General features: G+C 32.2%; 2 protein-coding genes across 6 annotated transcripts; one reads left to right on the top strand and one right to left on the bottom strand.

Moving 5' to 3' along the window:
• The first annotated feature begins 394 nt into the window (after positions 1-394).
• stau (double-stranded RNA-binding protein Staufen) lies at positions 395-7,986 on the top strand. 5 transcript variants are annotated; one of them, XM_066746764.1, is made up of 9 exons: positions 395-688; positions 1,087-1,157; positions 1,237-1,412; positions 2,286-2,417; positions 3,129-3,853; positions 4,003-4,338; positions 4,425-4,938; positions 5,046-5,266; positions 5,347-7,986. In XM_066746764.1, the coding sequence occupies exons 2-9, from the start codon at positions 1,111-1,113 to the stop codon at positions 5,593-5,595; spliced, it is 2,400 nt and encodes a 799-aa protein (XP_066602861.1). In that variant the 5' UTR covers positions 395-688; positions 1,087-1,110; the 3' UTR covers positions 5,596-7,986. The 5 variants fall into 5 exon arrangements, with proteins under 5 accessions (XP_066602861.1, XP_066602860.1, XP_066602859.1 ...); XM_066746763.1 differs by having other exon boundaries at positions 396-688; positions 1,075-1,157; positions 4,425-4,971; XM_066746762.1 differs by having other exon boundaries at positions 397-688; positions 1,090-1,157; positions 4,425-4,971.
• A 1,032-nt stretch (positions 7,987-9,018) lies between these two features.
• Positions 9,019-13,810, bottom strand: PNKP (Polynucleotide kinase 3'-phosphatase). The gene is made up of 7 exons (XM_066746766.1): positions 12,342-13,810; positions 10,581-11,014; positions 10,271-10,516; positions 10,130-10,201; positions 9,498-10,058; positions 9,363-9,424; positions 9,019-9,298 (listed from the first exon to the last, which is right to left on the bottom strand). The coding sequence occupies exons 1-7, from the start codon at positions 12,481-12,483 to the stop codon at positions 9,175-9,177; spliced, it is 1,641 nt and encodes a 546-aa protein (XP_066602863.1). The 5' UTR covers positions 12,484-13,810; the 3' UTR covers positions 9,019-9,174.
• Between the last annotated feature and the right edge of the window lie 4,863 nt (positions 13,811-18,673).

The raw sequence follows: 18,673 nt of genomic DNA, 5'->3' as shown, positions 1-18,673 counted from the left end.
GTAAAAGGAAAGCACCTATTATGACCGCAACCCCTATACGGATAAGACCATTGAGATCTAACAAATCTCATATGGTTTTGTGTTTTCAGGCGCTCTATATAGTAATTAAATATTATAAGAATTCGATAGAAAATGTATTAGAAAAATTAGAAATCACTATATTTTTTTTTAATAAAAAAACACGTGTGTGGACTGCAGAGACGACAACATTGCATTTTCTATTTTTTTCCATCGCAAATTTCATTTTCTGCCGATTTTTAGAACACTCTTTAATTTCTCACTTCACATGTATAGCAGTATAGATGGCGATAATGGCGTTTCCGAAAATCTTAATCGTGTGGTGTGCTTGTGTTAATGTAGTGTAGTGTATGTACAGCACAGCAGTGTGCAATGCAATACCAAAATTAATGCGTGATTGTGATAGTGATGCTGTGTCAGGTGGACCCGGTGGACCAGTGATGTATAGATATATGTATAGTATATACTAATACTACAAAACCAACCAATACAATACACGACGTCTTCACATCAAAATGGCCGCATTTTAGTCTACAGACTACTTTTCTTTATTGTTTGCCAATCGCTGTAATAAGGGCCTGACAGTACTCGCGAGACTGACAAGATCGATTTCGCCCTCAATTTATTCACAAAAGAAACTGAAATTTTCTGTGAAATATAATACATTTAGGTGAGAGTTCATTCTTTCTTGGATTACCTCCTAGCCGGGCCAAGCCCATTGTATATTAGATGATTTATTTGCAAATGTCCTAAATCTCATTCATCTTCGTTTCTTACTTATCTTCCAATCGTTCAATTTTTTCTTTTGAATCTTGAAATTTATTTTTTGTATGAAGTTGGAAAAGATATGTTTACTACTCGTTGAAAACCGGTCCAGCCTTTATCTTTGCTAAATCTTGTCTATGATATTATTTTATAAATAATTGATTATTTTAAAACCTACCTTTTTTTTTAAATTATTTTATCAAAATAAAATAATATTAATATAATACACCATAAAGTGTTAGCAGTTTTTAAAAATGAAAGATTATAATATCAATGATTTATTATGGCAAGATTCTTTTGTAGCAGTTTCTCCAAAAGCTTACCACGATGTTGCGCCATCAACATCATTCTTTGCAAAACCAACTACGAGATAGGTATGCATATTTAAACATAAACTTCTCTTATCAATTTTTTATGATGGGTATCTTCTATACTATTATTGACTTTTTACAGAATGGGTGGACCCTTGCGTCCTATGCAACAAGGAAATATGCCTCCTTCGCATATGTCTCAGCATCCGATGCAGCAAATGCTGTCAATTAATCATCAGCAGATGCATCATCACATGCCACCACCACATCCTGCTATAAGACAACCTATGATGATAGGCATTAATAATACTCCTAATGGTAATCCTGTAACTGAATTTATACTTTTTAAAAAATTCTTACATAGATTGATTCTCACAATAATTTCTTACTAATGAAGTATAATTCATTTAAATCACTGCTAATTAGTTGATATTTTTAAATGCTTAATGTTTGATTTTCTGTTTAATGTTAAATTTATTTTTATTTTTATTATAACAGCTTGTACTTCATTAGTACAAAAGTTTGCTTTTGGGTATTGGTGTTGGTAAAACAAATACAGAAATAGTACTAGCTGTAAACACAGAACAGTTTTCAAATAGTTGTGCACAAATTATATACTGCTATTTGTAATTATTAAAATTATGCAGCGTCACAATAATTAACATTGCAAGACAATTTATGCATGCTTGCAGAACAATCAGGCTTGTGTGGCTGACAGTGGTACGTGCATGCTATTCACATTTTTATCATCGCTTTGATTTTATTCTTATTAATTATTGAAAGATTCTTATTGCTTAACAGAATATTTTGCTGTAACCTTAATTGATTTCAAAGTTTGGTCATTAATTAATATAATTTTAAAAGTAGTACTGTAACAATGGAATAGCACATTACAACTCTGAATCTTTGTGCACAAATCTCTTTCTTATAAAATCTAACAAAGGGAAAAAATGTTTTTATACAGAGGTGTCAAAGATTGAACAACAAAAAAGTTTGCAGAACATAGTCTGTACAATCCTATTAAAAAATGGTCATCATGAATTACATATAGCTTATAAATTAAGAACAAAATAAAATGTTCATCAAAACAATGCCATTACTCAAAATTGTTTCAAAAGACTTTCCAATTTTTTCTTTACACTTTATTTAGCTCTTGTTATAGATTATTATTATTTGATTTATTGTTACTAGCACTAGCACGACATTTATATTCTGTGGCGTTACTATTATTGCTACTAAGCAGTGTAGCAGCAAAGTCGCATCAACCACAGTTTGACTTTGAACAATTGGAATTAATATTTGGACCATCTGGGTGCATTGAAGGTCTGTTTGCAATTAGATTACAATAAATTAAATTTTCCAAGATATGAGATATAAACTAATTTCTACCATTTTTATAAAAAGGCACAAGGAATATGAGTAATCTGTCATTTTTTTTACTTCTATTTTTTTTGATAATTCTTTATTTTCCTTATCACAATTGAGCTTTTATTAACGCATTGAGTCGCTAAAACTATGTAGTCTCTTTTTCAGTTATAAGTTGCATTTATTTTTATACTCTTGTCTTATATCTGTTTGAAGCATCATGTTACGTGAACTTTCGATTAGACATGTAAGTGCATTGCATTGCAAAAATTCAAAACACCACTACACTAATCATAAGTTCTTACGCAAATCTATAATTTTTTGGATAAAATAGCAATTTAGGAAAACAAATTAAAATAATTAAGAGCAATGTGTAAATTCAATAAAAGAGCAAAGGTAAGATTTTAGAGATATTATTATTACAATTGCTATTCCATTTGCAATACTAATATAATTTTTTTGTAAATTATAATGGTGACTTGATGGGTCAATTAATGCTTAATTTAAAATAGATTTATGGTTTTATAAAATTGAGGAAAATTGATTAAACTGGCTTAGAGAAACTGGATATTGTGTGTGTGAACCAAATTTTGATCTATATTTTACTTATATTGCATTTTGGGAGAAATTTGAAAAGTTTTTTAATTATTTCAAAACCTGAATACACAGGCACTCTGGTCAGCATTGGCTTAAAGGACCAATCTCTTCAAGCCCAAAATATTCAGACACAGTATCAACAATCGGGTAATCAATCAAATCAGGCGCCACAGCAGCAGCAACATCCTCAAACACAAAGCATGGAATTGAATAAATCGCCAAATGAAAATAGTGAAGAGTCCAGGGAAGATAGTCAGTCTTTGCAAAACCATGCCAATGTGACAAATTCAGCTTTGGCAAACATGAAAGAAAAAACTCCGATGTGTTTATTGAACGAATTAGCCAGATTTAATAAAATTCAGCACCAGTACAGACTGACTAATGAACAGGGTCCAGCGCACATGAAAAGATTCACAGTAACTTTGAAGCTAGGAGAAGAAGAATATGTGGCTGAAGGACCTAGCATAAAGAAAGCTCAGCATAGCGCAGCAACTGAAGCTTTAACAAAGACCTGGTATCATGTGCCGCCGCCAAAGCCTACAAAAGCTATGAGAGGTCATCCAGGAAAATGTCCAGCTGGGTCTGGACATTTGCCTCCTACGGTTGAACTGAATACATTAGCCATGAAGAGAGGAGAACCAACTGTATACACATTTAGACATGCACCACCAACTCCTCCTCAAACATTTGTGGCACATAGTTTTGGTAATTTCCCTCGGCTAATCAATCCACGTTATACCGGTTACAGAAATAACTTCCACACATCAGAGCCTCAACTGTATCTAGTTACTTTAAAGGTAATCAAAATTATAGGAGCAAAATCTCTCTAATATTTTATAAACAAGTTAATTTTCGTCTAATTAAAAACCTTAATGTTATAAACGTAATATTGGTAGAAAATAATTGGGATTGTATTTGTTATTATTAATTGTTTTTAAATTTTCAGGTTGGAGATCGTGAGTTTAACGGAAGGGGTATAACTGGCCAAGCCGCAAGGCACGATGCAGCGAGCAGAGCTTTAGAGGAATTACGACAATTACCATTGCCAGAAGAAATTGTAAATACTTGTGGTACCAATGAGAATGGAACGATTGGCGGAATAGATGATCCTAATGCGGAATTGAAAAGTCCTGTTTCATTAGTACACGAATCAGCACTGAAACGAAGCCTTCCAGTTAGTTTCGAAGTGGTATCCGAAACGGGCAAACCTCACATTCGGACTTTTATGACGAAATGTACAGTGGGGGAAAAAGTAACTATCGGCGAAGGCTCTTCAAAAAAGGTAAATTAGTTTAAAATAAATAAATCATTCCATATGTTAATTTATGAAGTGTTTCTATAAGTTATGTGAAATTGGTAAAATTCTAGGTTTCAAAAAAACGCGCAGCAGAGTTAATGTTAGAAGAATTGAAGCGTCTTCCACCGATACCAGCGAATATGCAGAACCGGTCGTTACGCTTAAAACGAAAACCGCCAGCAACTAAGAAAAAATCTAGAAATTTGATTAAAATTTATTCAGAAGCGGAAACGGTGGAAGAGGTGAATCCTGTATCACGACTGGTGCAAATACAGCAGGCCAAAAGGGAGCGGGAACCGGTCTATACCTTAATAGAGGAGAAGGGTGTGCCGAGACGAAGAGAATTCATAATGGAAGTGAAAATGGGCCAGTACTCGGCGCAAGGAATGGGTCCTAGTAAAAAACTAGCGAAACGTGCGGCAGCAGAGGCTCTTTTGTCTCAGTTGGGATATAGCAGACCTCAGCCACAGCCTGTTAAGCCATCTATTAAAACTGGAGACTCAGAAAATACTGAGAGTAAACCAAGAAAAGTTACTTTCCTGGAAGACGACCAAGTAAATGAAGTTCAAAATCATTCAGTCGGAGGTAAAAGCTGCAACATTGCCAAGGGTGCTAAATGTAATTTTAAACTAATTTTAAGCTCTACAAACCTTTTGATTATGAACTATTATAAACTATTACTGATATTTTAGGCACCATTGGACGTCAATTGGTACCAGGATTGCTACTAGTCGATGGCGGCCAGGATAATAAAATTAATAGCGGCCCCAGCGTTCAAATCATTGCAGAAGAACTTCGTGGCCAGCAACAGCAAAATCCTTCAGGAATCTCTTCGAAGGATCAGCTTAATTATTTAGCTCAGCTATTCAACTTTAACGTTGAATTTACCGATTATCCCAAGGCTACGAGCAAGGTCTGTGAGAAGAGAAATTTAATATATTTTACTATTAAATTAATTTAATTCAATATTTAATCGATATATAATAATTGTAGGGTGTTTCGTCAATGAACGAGCAGTATTTGTCTCTAGTAACTTTAGATACAGATCCACCACAGGTTTGCCATGGAACTGGACCAACGACAAACGCTAGTCGCAACCAAGCAGCGTTAAAAGTGCTTCGCACGTTGAGCAAATTAGGTCTTGACAACACCCAAGCCTCCAAAGAGAAAAATTCGTCGAATGACGGAATACACATCATTCAAGTGAAAAATAATATCTTAGACGGAGGCCTCGATAAGTAATTTGCTGGACTTATCGATTAATTGATATTCGCATCGCGAGTTTGCTCTTTAAGGCACTGCAAATCAGTTTTTATATGATAAGTGTTTTAAACGGTGTTTTACTGTGTTAGATAATATATATATATATATATATATATATATATATATATATATATAATCTCCACTTGATTTGATGATATTCACAAAGAAAATAAATGATTATCTTTATACTTAATGAGATAAAAAGAATCCTAGTTTGGGAATGTTTTTTGCAGTGCCTTAACTGAACGTTGTCTCCTCAAGCACCGATGTTCTTTGAACAGGGATTTTGAAGAAAAATACAAAACTGATTTTCATAAGTAATTTTCTTTTGCTAATCAATAAACTAATTAACCATTACGGATAGCCTCTTGAAATGTTTGTGATATAGATCTGTGGTGATTAGTTTATTAAATGGAAACAAAATTTTTATGGTTTTTCTCTAATTTTCTTTTTATTTCATTGTTTGTAATGACAAAAGATATCGGTGCTTGATCGTTCGTGGTTCCGGCAGTGATTAAACGGTATTTATTAATGACTTCATTGAGGGGACCACGAAACCGTAATTAATCGTAGCTTATGAAAATGGTCATTTTCCAAATAGAATTGGCTTATGATCATGCAAGTTAGGAGACTTTCTGAGATGAAATGCGGCCATCTCGCAATTTCTTAAATGATTCCTTCGCTTTCTTTTTTTTTCGTAAATAGAAGTTACGAATACTTTCTAAGTAAACTAAATTAAAAGTAGACGGAGAAAAGTGACGTTCGACTAATGTAAATGTTATCATAAGTGAAAGTCATTTTCACTGTCTATTTCTACCCTATTTTTTTTGTTTGTGTTGCTTTTTCTTTTTAAACAAAATAAGATAAATGAATAAAGAAATTGTGCAAACGAAATTCCAGGGTTCAGGAATATTATTCCGCAACTTTACTTCTAGGATAAAATTCCAGAACCCATATGGTATAATTTGCAAAGTTACGAATTCAGAGGAGTATAAGTTTTGGCTACTCGTAGGACTTTTACCTGAATCCTATATTTGGGGATAATGTTTTTGGGTGAAACTCCTAAGCGAGGCCTACTGCGAGACTTTTCCAGCCGAAATTTTTACGTGAACTCCATCCGAAGACCCACGTGATGGATCTCGCACGAGAATTTACGGTTGAAATTTATATACCCCAAGTAGGTAATGTGATATACACTTTTCCTTGCTCCAAATTGCTTTTGGAGGTGGCCTGCGAGCATTCGAGGTTCAATTCGTGTTTCGTAGTTAACTGAGAAAACGTGGTTGCTGAAGTAAAACCAGTATTATTTCTGGTTGGCGATCAATTTAATTTCAATCCAGAATTTGCGATGACAAGTTAGATTTTTTGAATAGGTAGTATGATTCACGCTTTCCATGCTCCAAATTATCAAAGAGCAAATTATTTGGGGTTCGATTCATATGTTTCCTAGTTAACTAAGAAGCGAAGATATTGGAGCTAATGCCAATATCGATTCTGCCAAGCGATCGATTGGCATTGCGACTTCAATAAAATGGTACATTTCAAACGATCTTTAAAGAGGTTCTTGAGAAAGCGAAGATCCTCAGGAAAACTCAGCATTCAGGAATCGATACGTGCATTGCAGGTAATTAAGAAAGTTAAGACATTGAAACCAATGCCAATGTCGATCCTGCTGTACGATCGGTTGGAATTGCAGACTTAAATAAGATGGTAATAACTCAAAATCTCAAACGTTGCATAAACAATTAGCAGGCTAATCTTTAGAATGAGGACTTTAAGAAGTAAGGATCTTAGAAGCATAGATCCTCTAAAAACGCACGAATTTTGACTTATTACAAAAACGACCTATTGATAAGTACCGAAATAATGGATAAAGATAACTTTGAGAGATGGTACAAATTAGGAACTTTTTTGAATCCACGTTGCGAGTCTCGTTTTACAAAAGCTACTAGAAAACGAGATGACAAATAACTCAATAAATTAGTTCTAGTTGTTAAGAAAGAAGTCTGGTACCGGTATTCTCAAATAATTTTATCTTTTATTCATTATTTAAATTATTTATATTATACACTGAACTTCTCGGGCTCGCTTGTCTTCGTTACGTTTGGTAATTGAAAAAAACAACCATTTTTACGCCGATTTATATATATTTTCTGTATAATTTATTCTCCTCTTCTACTTTTTTCATTCATTTTTGACTATTATTTGTACACTTCTCGCGACAATACGCTGGCAAAGTTTTCTTTGTACGCTACTTGACAGTATGCTGATAAACTTTCATTTTTTTTCTCCTATAATAAAAAGCTTGGCAAGGGCCCGCGTTGGGCTCCAGTATTATAACAAAGAAAAATAAAATGAATCTTAGTAGTAGATTCCATTGTTCGTTTGTAAATTATGAATATTCAGTCGCAAATCCTATTTTATTCACACAAGATAAAAAAATAGTTAAAACATAAAATTATAATTATACCTTATAAGACACGCACAATGAATGGATCAAAGAGTGCGTTTCGAATCGTGAGAATCTGATGAAAGATAAAATGTAATTCAGTAGAGATATATGATTTTTTTCTTCCGAATTTTTAGTAACTTTTTAAAAACTATTGTATTTGAAACTTAGTAGAGATTGAACTCTCTTTTTGCAAAATTTTAAGTAACTGAAAAACTTCCGTGTAAATACAAAAATTGCTTAACGTCGAGACACTTCTACCGTATATTTTAATTGCGATGCTTAAAATTAAAAATTTTAAACAAAACAGCAAAAAAGTTCAGAATCCAGCAAATTTTAGTTTGTATGTTCGTTTTATTTATAAAAATATGATTACTTTCATTTTTTTAATGCATGTTTTTAATACCAATAGTAACAATTTAATTTCATTTAAATTTATCGTCTACATAGTTCAAAAATTTAATATGGAACATTATATGGGCGTATATCGATTTTACTTCAAATCAGTTTTCTTCGGTAAAAATATTACATTCTTAATAAGCTAAGAAAGTAATTTTTTTAATTATTATTTTTTCTTTTTTTTTCTCAAGCCTACGGCATTAGGCTAAGTATTGCATTGCTTCTTTTCAGCATATTAAGTTTACCGAAAAATCATACTGAGAACATAATTTTTAAAGTATTCCATTAAAAAATAGGATTTTTATATCAATCAAGCTTCCATTGACTTTTGAAAATGAATTATTTTAGAAATAGGAATCTACTGCTTTACTCCAATATTGGTTTGTACTTGAAATAAACAGTTACAGTAATGTTAATATTCTTTTTACTAACCTACTATTTATTTGATGGGTTATAAAATATAATGAGGTTTAGGAAATTTTTTAAAACATTCCTTGCGTACCTTACCTTATGATCCGCTCCTACTTTCTATTATCTTATGCTTATTTTTGTTGCCTGTAGTGGACATCGACCGCTATAGAAGAATATGGATGTTAGTATTAATAATATCGTTCGATCGATTGTTTTTGTTAATTCGTAAAGATGTCTGATTTGAAAATTCAATTATAAAAATTTATTAAACAGAATACTAAAGATTATTGTTTATTAAATTAATGTTCAAGTAAATACATTTCATACAAGGTGCGATCCTCATCCTTTAAAAAGTGAGGAATAAAGTTGACAGATATAATTTCTTTGAAGCCTTCATCAAGTGACGGCGCTACGTAGTTCTTCCTGCAATCAATTAATAATGATTTGCCATTAGAATAGCTCGATGAATATTAAAAACTTTACTTACATAAACGAATGAATTATTACATCATGAATTTCACTGTGAGTAGGATCAGTTAAATGCCTAAACTGTAAAAATTATAATTTAATAACAAAATTTCATTCAACCTAAATAAGAAAAGATATTTTAGTTACTCATTACCTTGACATTATGTTTAATGTGATCTAGGCTTGTCGTCATTACAAAACATCTTACTGGAACGTTATATTTCTTTATAATATCTATAGAAGTTTTTCTAGTAGCAGGATCAGGATTTGTATTATCAACAACCACACTTTTTTTATTCTTTAAATGTTGTTCCATTGCTACAACGCATTTTTTCCAATTTCCTAAAGTATCCCTATTTACATGCTCATATGATTTTAAGTGGATTTTTGCAAAGTGAGATTTCCCTGACCCAGGACATCCAACCATAATTATAACTTCTTGTTCATTAGAAGTAATTGGTGAGTTTGTTGGATAATATAAGTCAATATCTGTTTTTAATGCCCTTGGATTAAATAATGGTAATTTATAAGGTGCTTTCTTGTGTCCTAGAAAGTGTTCTTCTGGTGTTTCAAATTTTATATCTATATTTATAGCCAATAAACGATCAGCTAATGAATGATCCTTTTTTTTACCAGGAGCCCAATTTTTTTCTCTACCAGCAGCATCACCAATATAAAAAGAATTAGCTTTATCTATACTCAAACCACCATTTTTCTGTTAAATGATTAACCAAGATTATATATATTTTTTAATATAATTAAAAATGTTTAAAAAAGTACACTTGCCAAGTTTACTAAAGTATTCCACATGCCTGGTAATGGTTTTCTGTATAAATTCCTTTTACTGGCAACAAAAACCTATAAATAAATTTTAAAAATGTTTAAGATATAAAAGACATGTATCTTACGAAAGTTTATATATTTTACCTGAATAGGAACATTGATCTTTTTTACTATATTTTCTATTTTTGTTTTAAAATCAGAAACTTTTGTTTTTCCTGATCCAATGTTAGATTGATTAGTAAATATAACTATCTTGTATTCTTCTCCATACAGTTGTTGTAACTTTTTTGGTATATTAGGATATAGAATCTGCCAGTCTTGACAATCTTTTGGGAATACATATCCTGACTTAGTTTTTATTAATGTTCCATCCATATCATAAGCTGCTATCTGTAATGGCAGTTTGTAGTTTTTAAGATTAAAAGTAAAGTAAATGAAAATAATAAAAAATTACTTTGACTTGATGTTTTATACATTCTGATGTATATATAAACAATCCATCTTGAAGGCTCTCCCACTCTGCTTTATCATTATGATGAGCTAATTTAAATGTATTCTTTAAAGCTATATTGTTTTCTTGCCCACTATCTTGATCAATTTTGGTCTTTTTATCTGTTTTATTAATTTTATATAAACAACTTTGTTTTTCCATGTCATCATCTTCTACATAAGATCTTTTCCTGTTTGACGATGTATTAACTTTTTTTTCAGGAGGCGGATTAAATTCAATTTTATAAATGTATTGTCCATATAAAATTTCTAAGTTATCATCATGATTAACAGTAAAGTTTATCTCTGTTTTTGTTTTACAACCATTTATCCCTGAATTACGTTTTCCGATTTGTTGCACGATCACTTTATATTCTGAGTAATTTGCACAAAGGCGAACTATGGATATAATAAGTAAAATAAGTTGTGTGCTATAAATAAACTTAAAGAAAATTTCGTAATAATAATAAGATAAACAGTTGAGCACACATATACAGGGTGTCCTATTTGAACAAATCCATACAACTATCGCGAAAAATATACAAAACAAAATATTTTAGATAATAATTTACATTTTTAAATGGGTACAGATGATTAAAATATGGAATTCGTGTTGTCTCAACTATCCAAGGTTACGCTAATGTCATCGATATTTTTTAAATGGAGCCACCATTTTTATTAAATATTCTTATAGCATATCCCAAGAGCTTTTTAATAAATTATATAAATGTATAATTTAATTTAGTCATTTATGAGATATTGGAATTTAAAATTAGCTATATGTAGGTTTGTCTGAAGTGGTATAGCGGCCTTCACGCATATACACACACGTAAATTTACTTATCTACTTATAATCTCAAATCCGAATACCTCTCGTGATCAGCTGTTAGAAGACAAAATAAAAAAATCATGTATTGTTTTAAAAACTCTAGGTGACCTTCATGCTTCTTTTAATAAAATCGGTTAACACCATAATTTCATATTTGTATCATCTATCCCCTTAGGACCTCACAACTTTGGTATGAAATATTATTCTATATCTTGTATATATAATTTTAGAAAAATTTTTTTTGAATTATTAAAATGAGATAGCCTGTATAGCTTTTAATCCGCAGAAAATAGGAAGTTACTTAAGTGGCTTTCATAATGAAATTAAATTCATTTATCCTTATTAATACATTTCAATATCAATAAATACCATAACTCTATATTTGTTTTTAACATTTACATGACTTTTAACACTATTTTGTATTTAATTTTAACTGTAATGCTTTTTGGAAAACTTGTTTATCAACTAAAAGACTATACTGACTTACTGGGCTTTATTATCCACTGAATAATTTAGAAAGGTGACTACCCTTCTTAATGTGTCTGCTAAATTTTATTCGTATAAGATCTTTATTTATTGGTCAGATTTATGTAACACCTAATCTTATCACATACACTTCCCTATAAGAATTACAATACATAAAAAAAATAGTTATTAATTTGCATTGAATTGATTTCTATCAAAGCGTACAAAAGATTAATTATTAGAAATTTAAAAAAAAACATATCATTCAGAATAGAGAATTACTGTAACTATGTGGGAGCACTAACTTTTTGATAATAAATGATATAGATGCCACACTGTTCTAAACTGTAAACAATAAAAGTCATCAAAAAACACCCTACTTTCTGCTGATTAATTAATTTATATAATTTTTAAATATAAAAGAATTACCACCTTGTTCTTTAGAGCATTTTGTATCACTGATATTCGTTTCAATTGATCTACCTACAACAGTAGGAATACAATCAGGTAGATATATAGTTTTAAGGGAGTCATCTTCACTTTTTAAATAACAACTTGATGCCGGAGCATTCATTATTGTTAAGTTTGGAAAGATAAAAATATAATAATGTTATACGCAATGTGCAATAGCGGGATAAATATACACGGATTAAATTATTCAATCTGTTAGAAAATTCTATGAATAAAAATATTTTCGACCATTTTAAAAGACATATTTTAACCTAGGTTTTTAAACTGAATTTTTATCTTAAAGAGCGTTGGGTGTAGGACAAATAAAATCACTCAATCCCTTGCATTACTTTTAACGTTTCACATATAATGTTTGTTAAAATAATATTTTATATATGTCTATACACATGAAAAGTGCTGTTAAATTAACGTAGTGGGATGAAAATAAAGATAATATACCACGATTACAACTACCACTGTTATTGTGATAGTTATACTGTAAAATCTTGTTAAAATTTGACAGATAATCTAAATTATGAATTTCATGTATCACAATTCAAATGACAGTAAACAACGCTATCAGCGCGAACCGAGAACAGCCGGAATCCGGATAGCTAAAGCGATTTGGAAATTTGGAATTTGGATAGATTTGGAGAGAGGTTGGGTTAGGTAATCAGAGTTGCCAAGTGTAGTACTTTCGGTACTACATACACTTGGCAAGTTGGCAACTCTGGCTCGCGCCCGCATATGCCTCACGACCACGAGTCACGACTCACGGGTCACGGGTGCTCACTGCTCACGGGCGTCGGGCATGAAGGTATGTACATACATAGGAGGGTCGGTGACAGTTTTCCTAAAAATTTTGTATATTCTTTTGCGGACAGGTGGCAGTACTGATTGAACTATAGATAAACGTACTATATCTAATAACTATAGTTAACAATCTGGCATCACTGGCAAACATACATACACCAACATACACTAATTCCACTTTTAAAAACAATGAGTGTGACATAAATAGGTTTAAATGGAAAATTTAATTTAACTTGTCTCATTGAACATGATGGAAAGCTTAATAAGGATCATAATTTTAGATAAGTTTCCCCTTTTTTATAATTCTGATTTTTAAGATGCGAAAGAACTTACTTCTTTGTGAAATATTATATATTATTACAGGTTACTTAACGAATGACATGAAACATCTTTACCAAATGTGTGTAAACATACATCAGCTTCGAACAGAAAAAGAATGAGATAAGAAATGTACATACAACCAATGCCAGGTATGGATTTTTCTGATGTTTCGATGCATTTAGGAACTGCTTTAAAAAGACACCAGCGCTCTTACTATGTAGTGCTAATACGCGCACCTATGTATAACTCATCCTCGCTTATCTCGTACACTCTGGGAAATCGAATCGTTCCAAAATGTAAACACAATTTAAATGTGTCTTAGTTAGCTAGTGGACAAGACTTTTCTACATTGCGCAGCCTACCTGGCCTAGTACCGAGTCCCAAGCAATAAACAGAGGGCAATAAACCGACCGAAAATGACTAACCCTTACATACCTGTACTCGAATGATTAATCAAAAATTCTAATTTTAATATTATTAATTAAACATTCTTAAAACTGTTATCAATACATTGCTTTTATTTCTAAGATGAGAATGAGCCCAAACACGAGGTTAATCGGACGATTATTTCTGTATTATGTGTATCCTGTAGTTCATATTTTATTAAATTCTAATGAAACTATATTTTATTTTGTATATCTGTAATTTGATAAATTTAAATATATATATATATATATATAAAACAATATAGCAGAAAGGATCGATTAACAGTTATCGGAGTTAATACGATGTCTAAGAAAATAGGAATTTTTGCCACCTTTAAGAAAGGGCGAAAAATAAATTATGTATAAAAATATTATTAAATGATGAATAAATATTTATTTCATTTAAATATATATGTAATTAAAGATATGTGTAAATACTTTAAATTCCTATCTAAATGATTCAAAAGAAAAGTTTTATTAAAATTAAATAATTTGAGAACTGCATGATAAATTTAATACAGAAATAATCGTCCGATTAGCTTCGTGTTTGGGCTCATTCTCATCTTAAAAATAAAAGCAATGTATTGATAACAGTTTTAAAAATGTTTAATTAATAATATTAAAATTAGAATTTTTGATTGATCATTCGAGTACAGGTATATAAGGGTTAGTCATTTTCGGTCGGTTTATTGCCTCTCTTTTTATTGCTTGGGACTCGGTGCTAAGCCTGGTAGGCTGAACAATGTGGAAAAGTCTTGTCCACCAGCTAACTAATGCACCTTTAAATTGTGTTTACATTTTGGAACGATTCGATTTCCCAGAGTGTATATACACAATGGGAAATTAAATCATATGTAGCTCAGGCATCAGATAGTGTAGTAATGAATTAAATAATATAATTCAACCCGGGAAAGAAAACTATAGTATAATTAACGGGAATCCGTAAACCGACATTACATAGCGAAAACTATTTCGCATGCAACGTCGTCATTTGTTGACAGATTGTAAAGTTATTACAGGTTTTTGGAAATGCCAGAAGCTTATCTACTAAGTTACGTTAGGAAAATTAACAAAAAATGAAAAAAAATTTTTGTTTAAATAAATATATTAACATTATTGAGAAACAACAATTAAATCGCAAAATCCCCCAACGTACTTTACTAGATAATGTTCATACGTTTCCAAAAAGTCCACAAAAATGCAAATCTGTCAAGAAATGACGATGCTGCATGCAAAATAAATTATGGAAGAATTTCGTGTTCGGGAAGTCGCCAACACGAAATTCTTCAATTATTTATTTTGCATGCAGCATCGTCATTTCTTGACAGATTTGCATTTTTGTGGACTTTTTGGAAACGTATGAACATTATCTAGTAAAGTACGTTGGGGGATTTTGCGATTTAATTGTTGTTTCTCAATAATGTTAATATATTTATTTAAACAAAAATTTTTTTTCATTTTTTGTTAATTTTCCTAACGTAACTTAGTAGATAAGCTTCTGGCATTTCCAAAAACCTGTAATAACTTTACAATCCGTCAACAAATGACGACGCTGCATGCGAAATAGTTTTCGCCCTGTAATGTCGGTATACGGATTCCCGTTAAGGTGTGGTGTGCTCTTGGCACTTCTACAAGATTCCCAAAGATCAGAAAATTAATTCGAATCATTTACAAATCGGAAGGGATCTTGTAGAAGTGAGCCCCCCCACCACGACAAGGTGGCACACCGTCGGGGAGGAGGCGGCGCCGCCTCACCTGAAACAAAAAGAAAACAAAAATATACTTGAAAAAACGAGTATTCAACCCGAAATGTGGAAGGATTTTCAAAGAAAATATTTCCACATTTCAGATTCTAATTAGGAATTTCAAAGACAGACAAAGATATAAATTAATTAATAAAGCATGCTACAAAAAGTGAATGATTGGAGAAACTAACTAAATTGTTACTTCTTTCTAGCTGTTAATTGAAAAGCTTCCTCCTCTCGAGCGTGAATGTTAATTCACACAAAGGTCAACCAGATCATGACTGATACTCTCCTCAGTGACTAATTACCCTTACATTCTTTGTCCCTTGGTGTGGATCCGAGTTGTCACACGAAGAACTACTACGTCGAGGAAACGATTTACACATCAATAAAGATGGACCCCTATTAGGTGAACTTAATGAGCCAACGTCGAGAGTCCACAAGGACAAAGTAAGTAAGGGTTGATAGTCGCTGAAGGAGGATCAGCCCGAGCCAGTTGACACTCGAGAGTCCACTTCTCAATAAACACCTGTACTTGAATTAACAATGAATGAAAGTAATAAAAGTAAATTTGCCTATCCTTGAAATTATTTAAATAAATGTAGACTTAAGTAAACGGAGAGTGTTTACTTCCTACCCCTTGGTAGCCTTGTTCTATAAGAGTCCTTCCTAAAACATAAAATAAATTAAACAAATATGAGAAATAAGAAAAGAATGTATTTGCCTGTACGTCTTCCTCCAACGACGGCTCGATTTCGAATGATGGTTTGACTCACTCCAACCTAGGGTGGAAATGACCGCATGAAAGGTATCGATTCGTTATAGGGTTTATATATCGTTATTGGATACGGGGTCACCAAACATGGTCCTCTAGTGCTCGACCTGAAACAAACAAAAAAATTAGAATAAATTTGGAAAAAAAAAACGAGAATTCAACCCGAAATGTGGAAGGATTTTCAAGGAAAATATTCCCACATTTCAGATTCTAATTAGGAATTTCAAGGACAGACAAAAATATAAATTAATAAAGCATGCTACAGAAAGTGAATGAAAACAGAAGCTAACTAAATTGTTACTTCTTTCTAGCTGTTAATTGAAAAGCTTCCTCCTCTCGAGCGTGAATGTTAATTCACACAAAGGTCAACCAGATCATGACTGATACTCTCCTCAGTGACTAATTACCCTTACATTCTTTGTCCCTTGGTGTGGATCCGAGTTGTCACACGAAGAACTACTACGTCGAGGAAACGATTTACACATCAATAAAGATGGACCCCTATTAGGTGAACTTAATGAGCCAACGTCGAGAGTCCACAAGGACAAAGTAAGTAAGGGTTGATAGTCGCTGAAGGAGGATCAGCCCGAGCCAGTTGACACTCGAGAGTCCACTTCTCAATAAACACCTGTACTTGAATTAACAATGAATGAAAGTAATAAAAGTAAATTTGCCTATCCTTGAAATTATTTAAATAAATGTAGACTTAAGTAAACGGAGAGTGTTTACTTCCTACCCCTTGGTAGCCTTGTTCTATAAGAGTCCTTCCTAAAACATAAAATAAATTAAACAAATATGAGAAATAAGAAAAGAATGTATTTGCCTGTACGTCTTCCTCCAACGACGGCTCGATTTCGAATGATGGTTTGACTCACTCCAACCTAGGGTGGAAATGACCACATGAAAGGTGTCGATTCGTTATAGGGTTTATATATCGTTATTGGATACGGGGTCACTAACCATGGTCCTCTAGTGCTCGACCTGAAACAAACAAAAAAATTAGAATAAATTTGGAAAAAAAAACGAGAATTCAACCCGAAATGTGGAAGGATTTTCAAGGAAAATATTCCCACATTTCAGATTCTAATTAGGAATTTCAAGGACAGACAAAAATATAAATTAATAAAGCATGCTACAGAAAGTGAATGAAAACAGAAGCTAACGAAATTGTTACTTCTTTCCAGCGGTTAATTGAAAAGCTTCCTCCTCTCGAGCGTGAATGTTAATTCACACAAAGGTCAACCAGATCATGACTGATACTCTCCTCAGTGACTAATTACCCTTACTTTCTTTGTCCCTTGGTGTGGATCTGAGTTGTCACACGAAGAACTACTACGTCGAGGAAACGATTTACACATCAATAAAGATGGACCCCTATTAGGTGAACTTAATGAGCCAACGTCGAGAGTCCACAAGGACAAAGTAAGTAAGGGTTGATAGTCGCTGAAGGAGGATCAGCCCGAGCCAGTTGACACTCGAGAGTCCACTTCTCAATAAACACCTGTACTTGAATTAACAATGAATGAAAGTAATAAAAGTAAATTTGCCTATCATTGAAATTATTTAAATAAATGTGGACTTAAGTAAACGGACAGGTAATTAAGCCTTACTCGTTGACAGCCTTGCCTTATACTTGTCCCTCTTAAAACTTAAAAAAATTAAGCAAGTATGAAAAGTAGAAAAATAATTAGGATATTTGTCAGTACGTCCTCCTCTGATGACGGTTTGACTCCAAATAATGGTTTTTGTCTTTCTCCAACTGATGGAGAAAAGGGTACAGGGTTGGTATGAATTCCATATCGAATATATATTGATATTGGACAGTTTTGCCACTAGGAATAGTCCTCTTCTACTCCACCTGAAAATAAGAAATGTTAATAAAATTTGAAATAACGAGTATTTAACCTGAAATATGGAAGGTTTTTCAAAAAAAATATTTCCATATTTCATTTTATAATTTGGAATTTCAAGAACTGGCAAAAATGGTATTTAATACGAAGATTCTACCAAAAACATACGATTATAAAAAAAAGGGAAAATGGTATTTGATTCTAGTTATTAATTGAGATTCATCTTTCTCTCGAGAGAGTGAACGTTAATTCAATTAAGATGTGCCTTTATTAGTTAAACTGGACATGTGGGAAGATAGAATCTCCGTGGAAAATGAAGTTGAGGTGATTCCCTTTATTTTAAAAGGAATTAAGAAACCTGAAAATGATACCCTACCTAATACCG

This window comes from Prorops nasuta, unplaced genomic scaffold (genome assembly GCF_024137725.1).
Source record: "Prorops nasuta isolate Cenicafe-Biocafe unplaced genomic scaffold, Cenicafe_Pnas_1.2 PNAS00003, whole genome shotgun sequence".
NCBI lineage: Eukaryota > Metazoa > Arthropoda > Insecta > Hymenoptera > Bethylidae > Prorops > Prorops nasuta.
Note: the sequence above shows the minus strand (reverse complement) of the source record. Positions and strands in the feature narration are given on the sequence as shown.

What these genes read in the sequence shown, in the direction of transcription:
- PNKP (XM_066746766.1), bottom strand. Translation starts at nt 12,483, where the DNA reads ATGAATGCTCCGGCATCAAGTTGTTATTTAAAAAGTGAAGATGACTCC. An exon ending in GTATAAAACATCAAGTCAAA is followed by an intron (nt 10,517 to 10,580) that starts GTAATTTTTTAT and finishes CTGCCATTACAG; the next exon opens with ATAGCAGCTTATGATATGGA. An exon ending in AGATCAATGTTCCTATTCAG is followed by an intron (nt 10,202 to 10,270) that starts GTAAAATATATA and finishes ATTTATTTATAG; the next exon opens with GTTTTTGTTGCCAGTAAAAG.
- stau (XM_066746763.1), top strand. Translation starts at nt 1,111, where the DNA reads ATGTTGCGCCATCAACATCATTCTTTGCAAAACCAACTACGAGATAG. An exon ending in CAAAACCAACTACGAGATAG is followed by an intron (nt 1,158 to 1,236) that starts GTATGCATATTT and finishes GACTTTTTACAG; the next exon opens with AATGGGTGGACCCTTGCGTC. An exon ending in CATTGCCAAGGGTGCTAAAT is followed by an intron (nt 4,972 to 5,045) that starts GTAATTTTAAAC and finishes CTGATATTTTAG; the next exon opens with GCACCATTGGACGTCAATTG.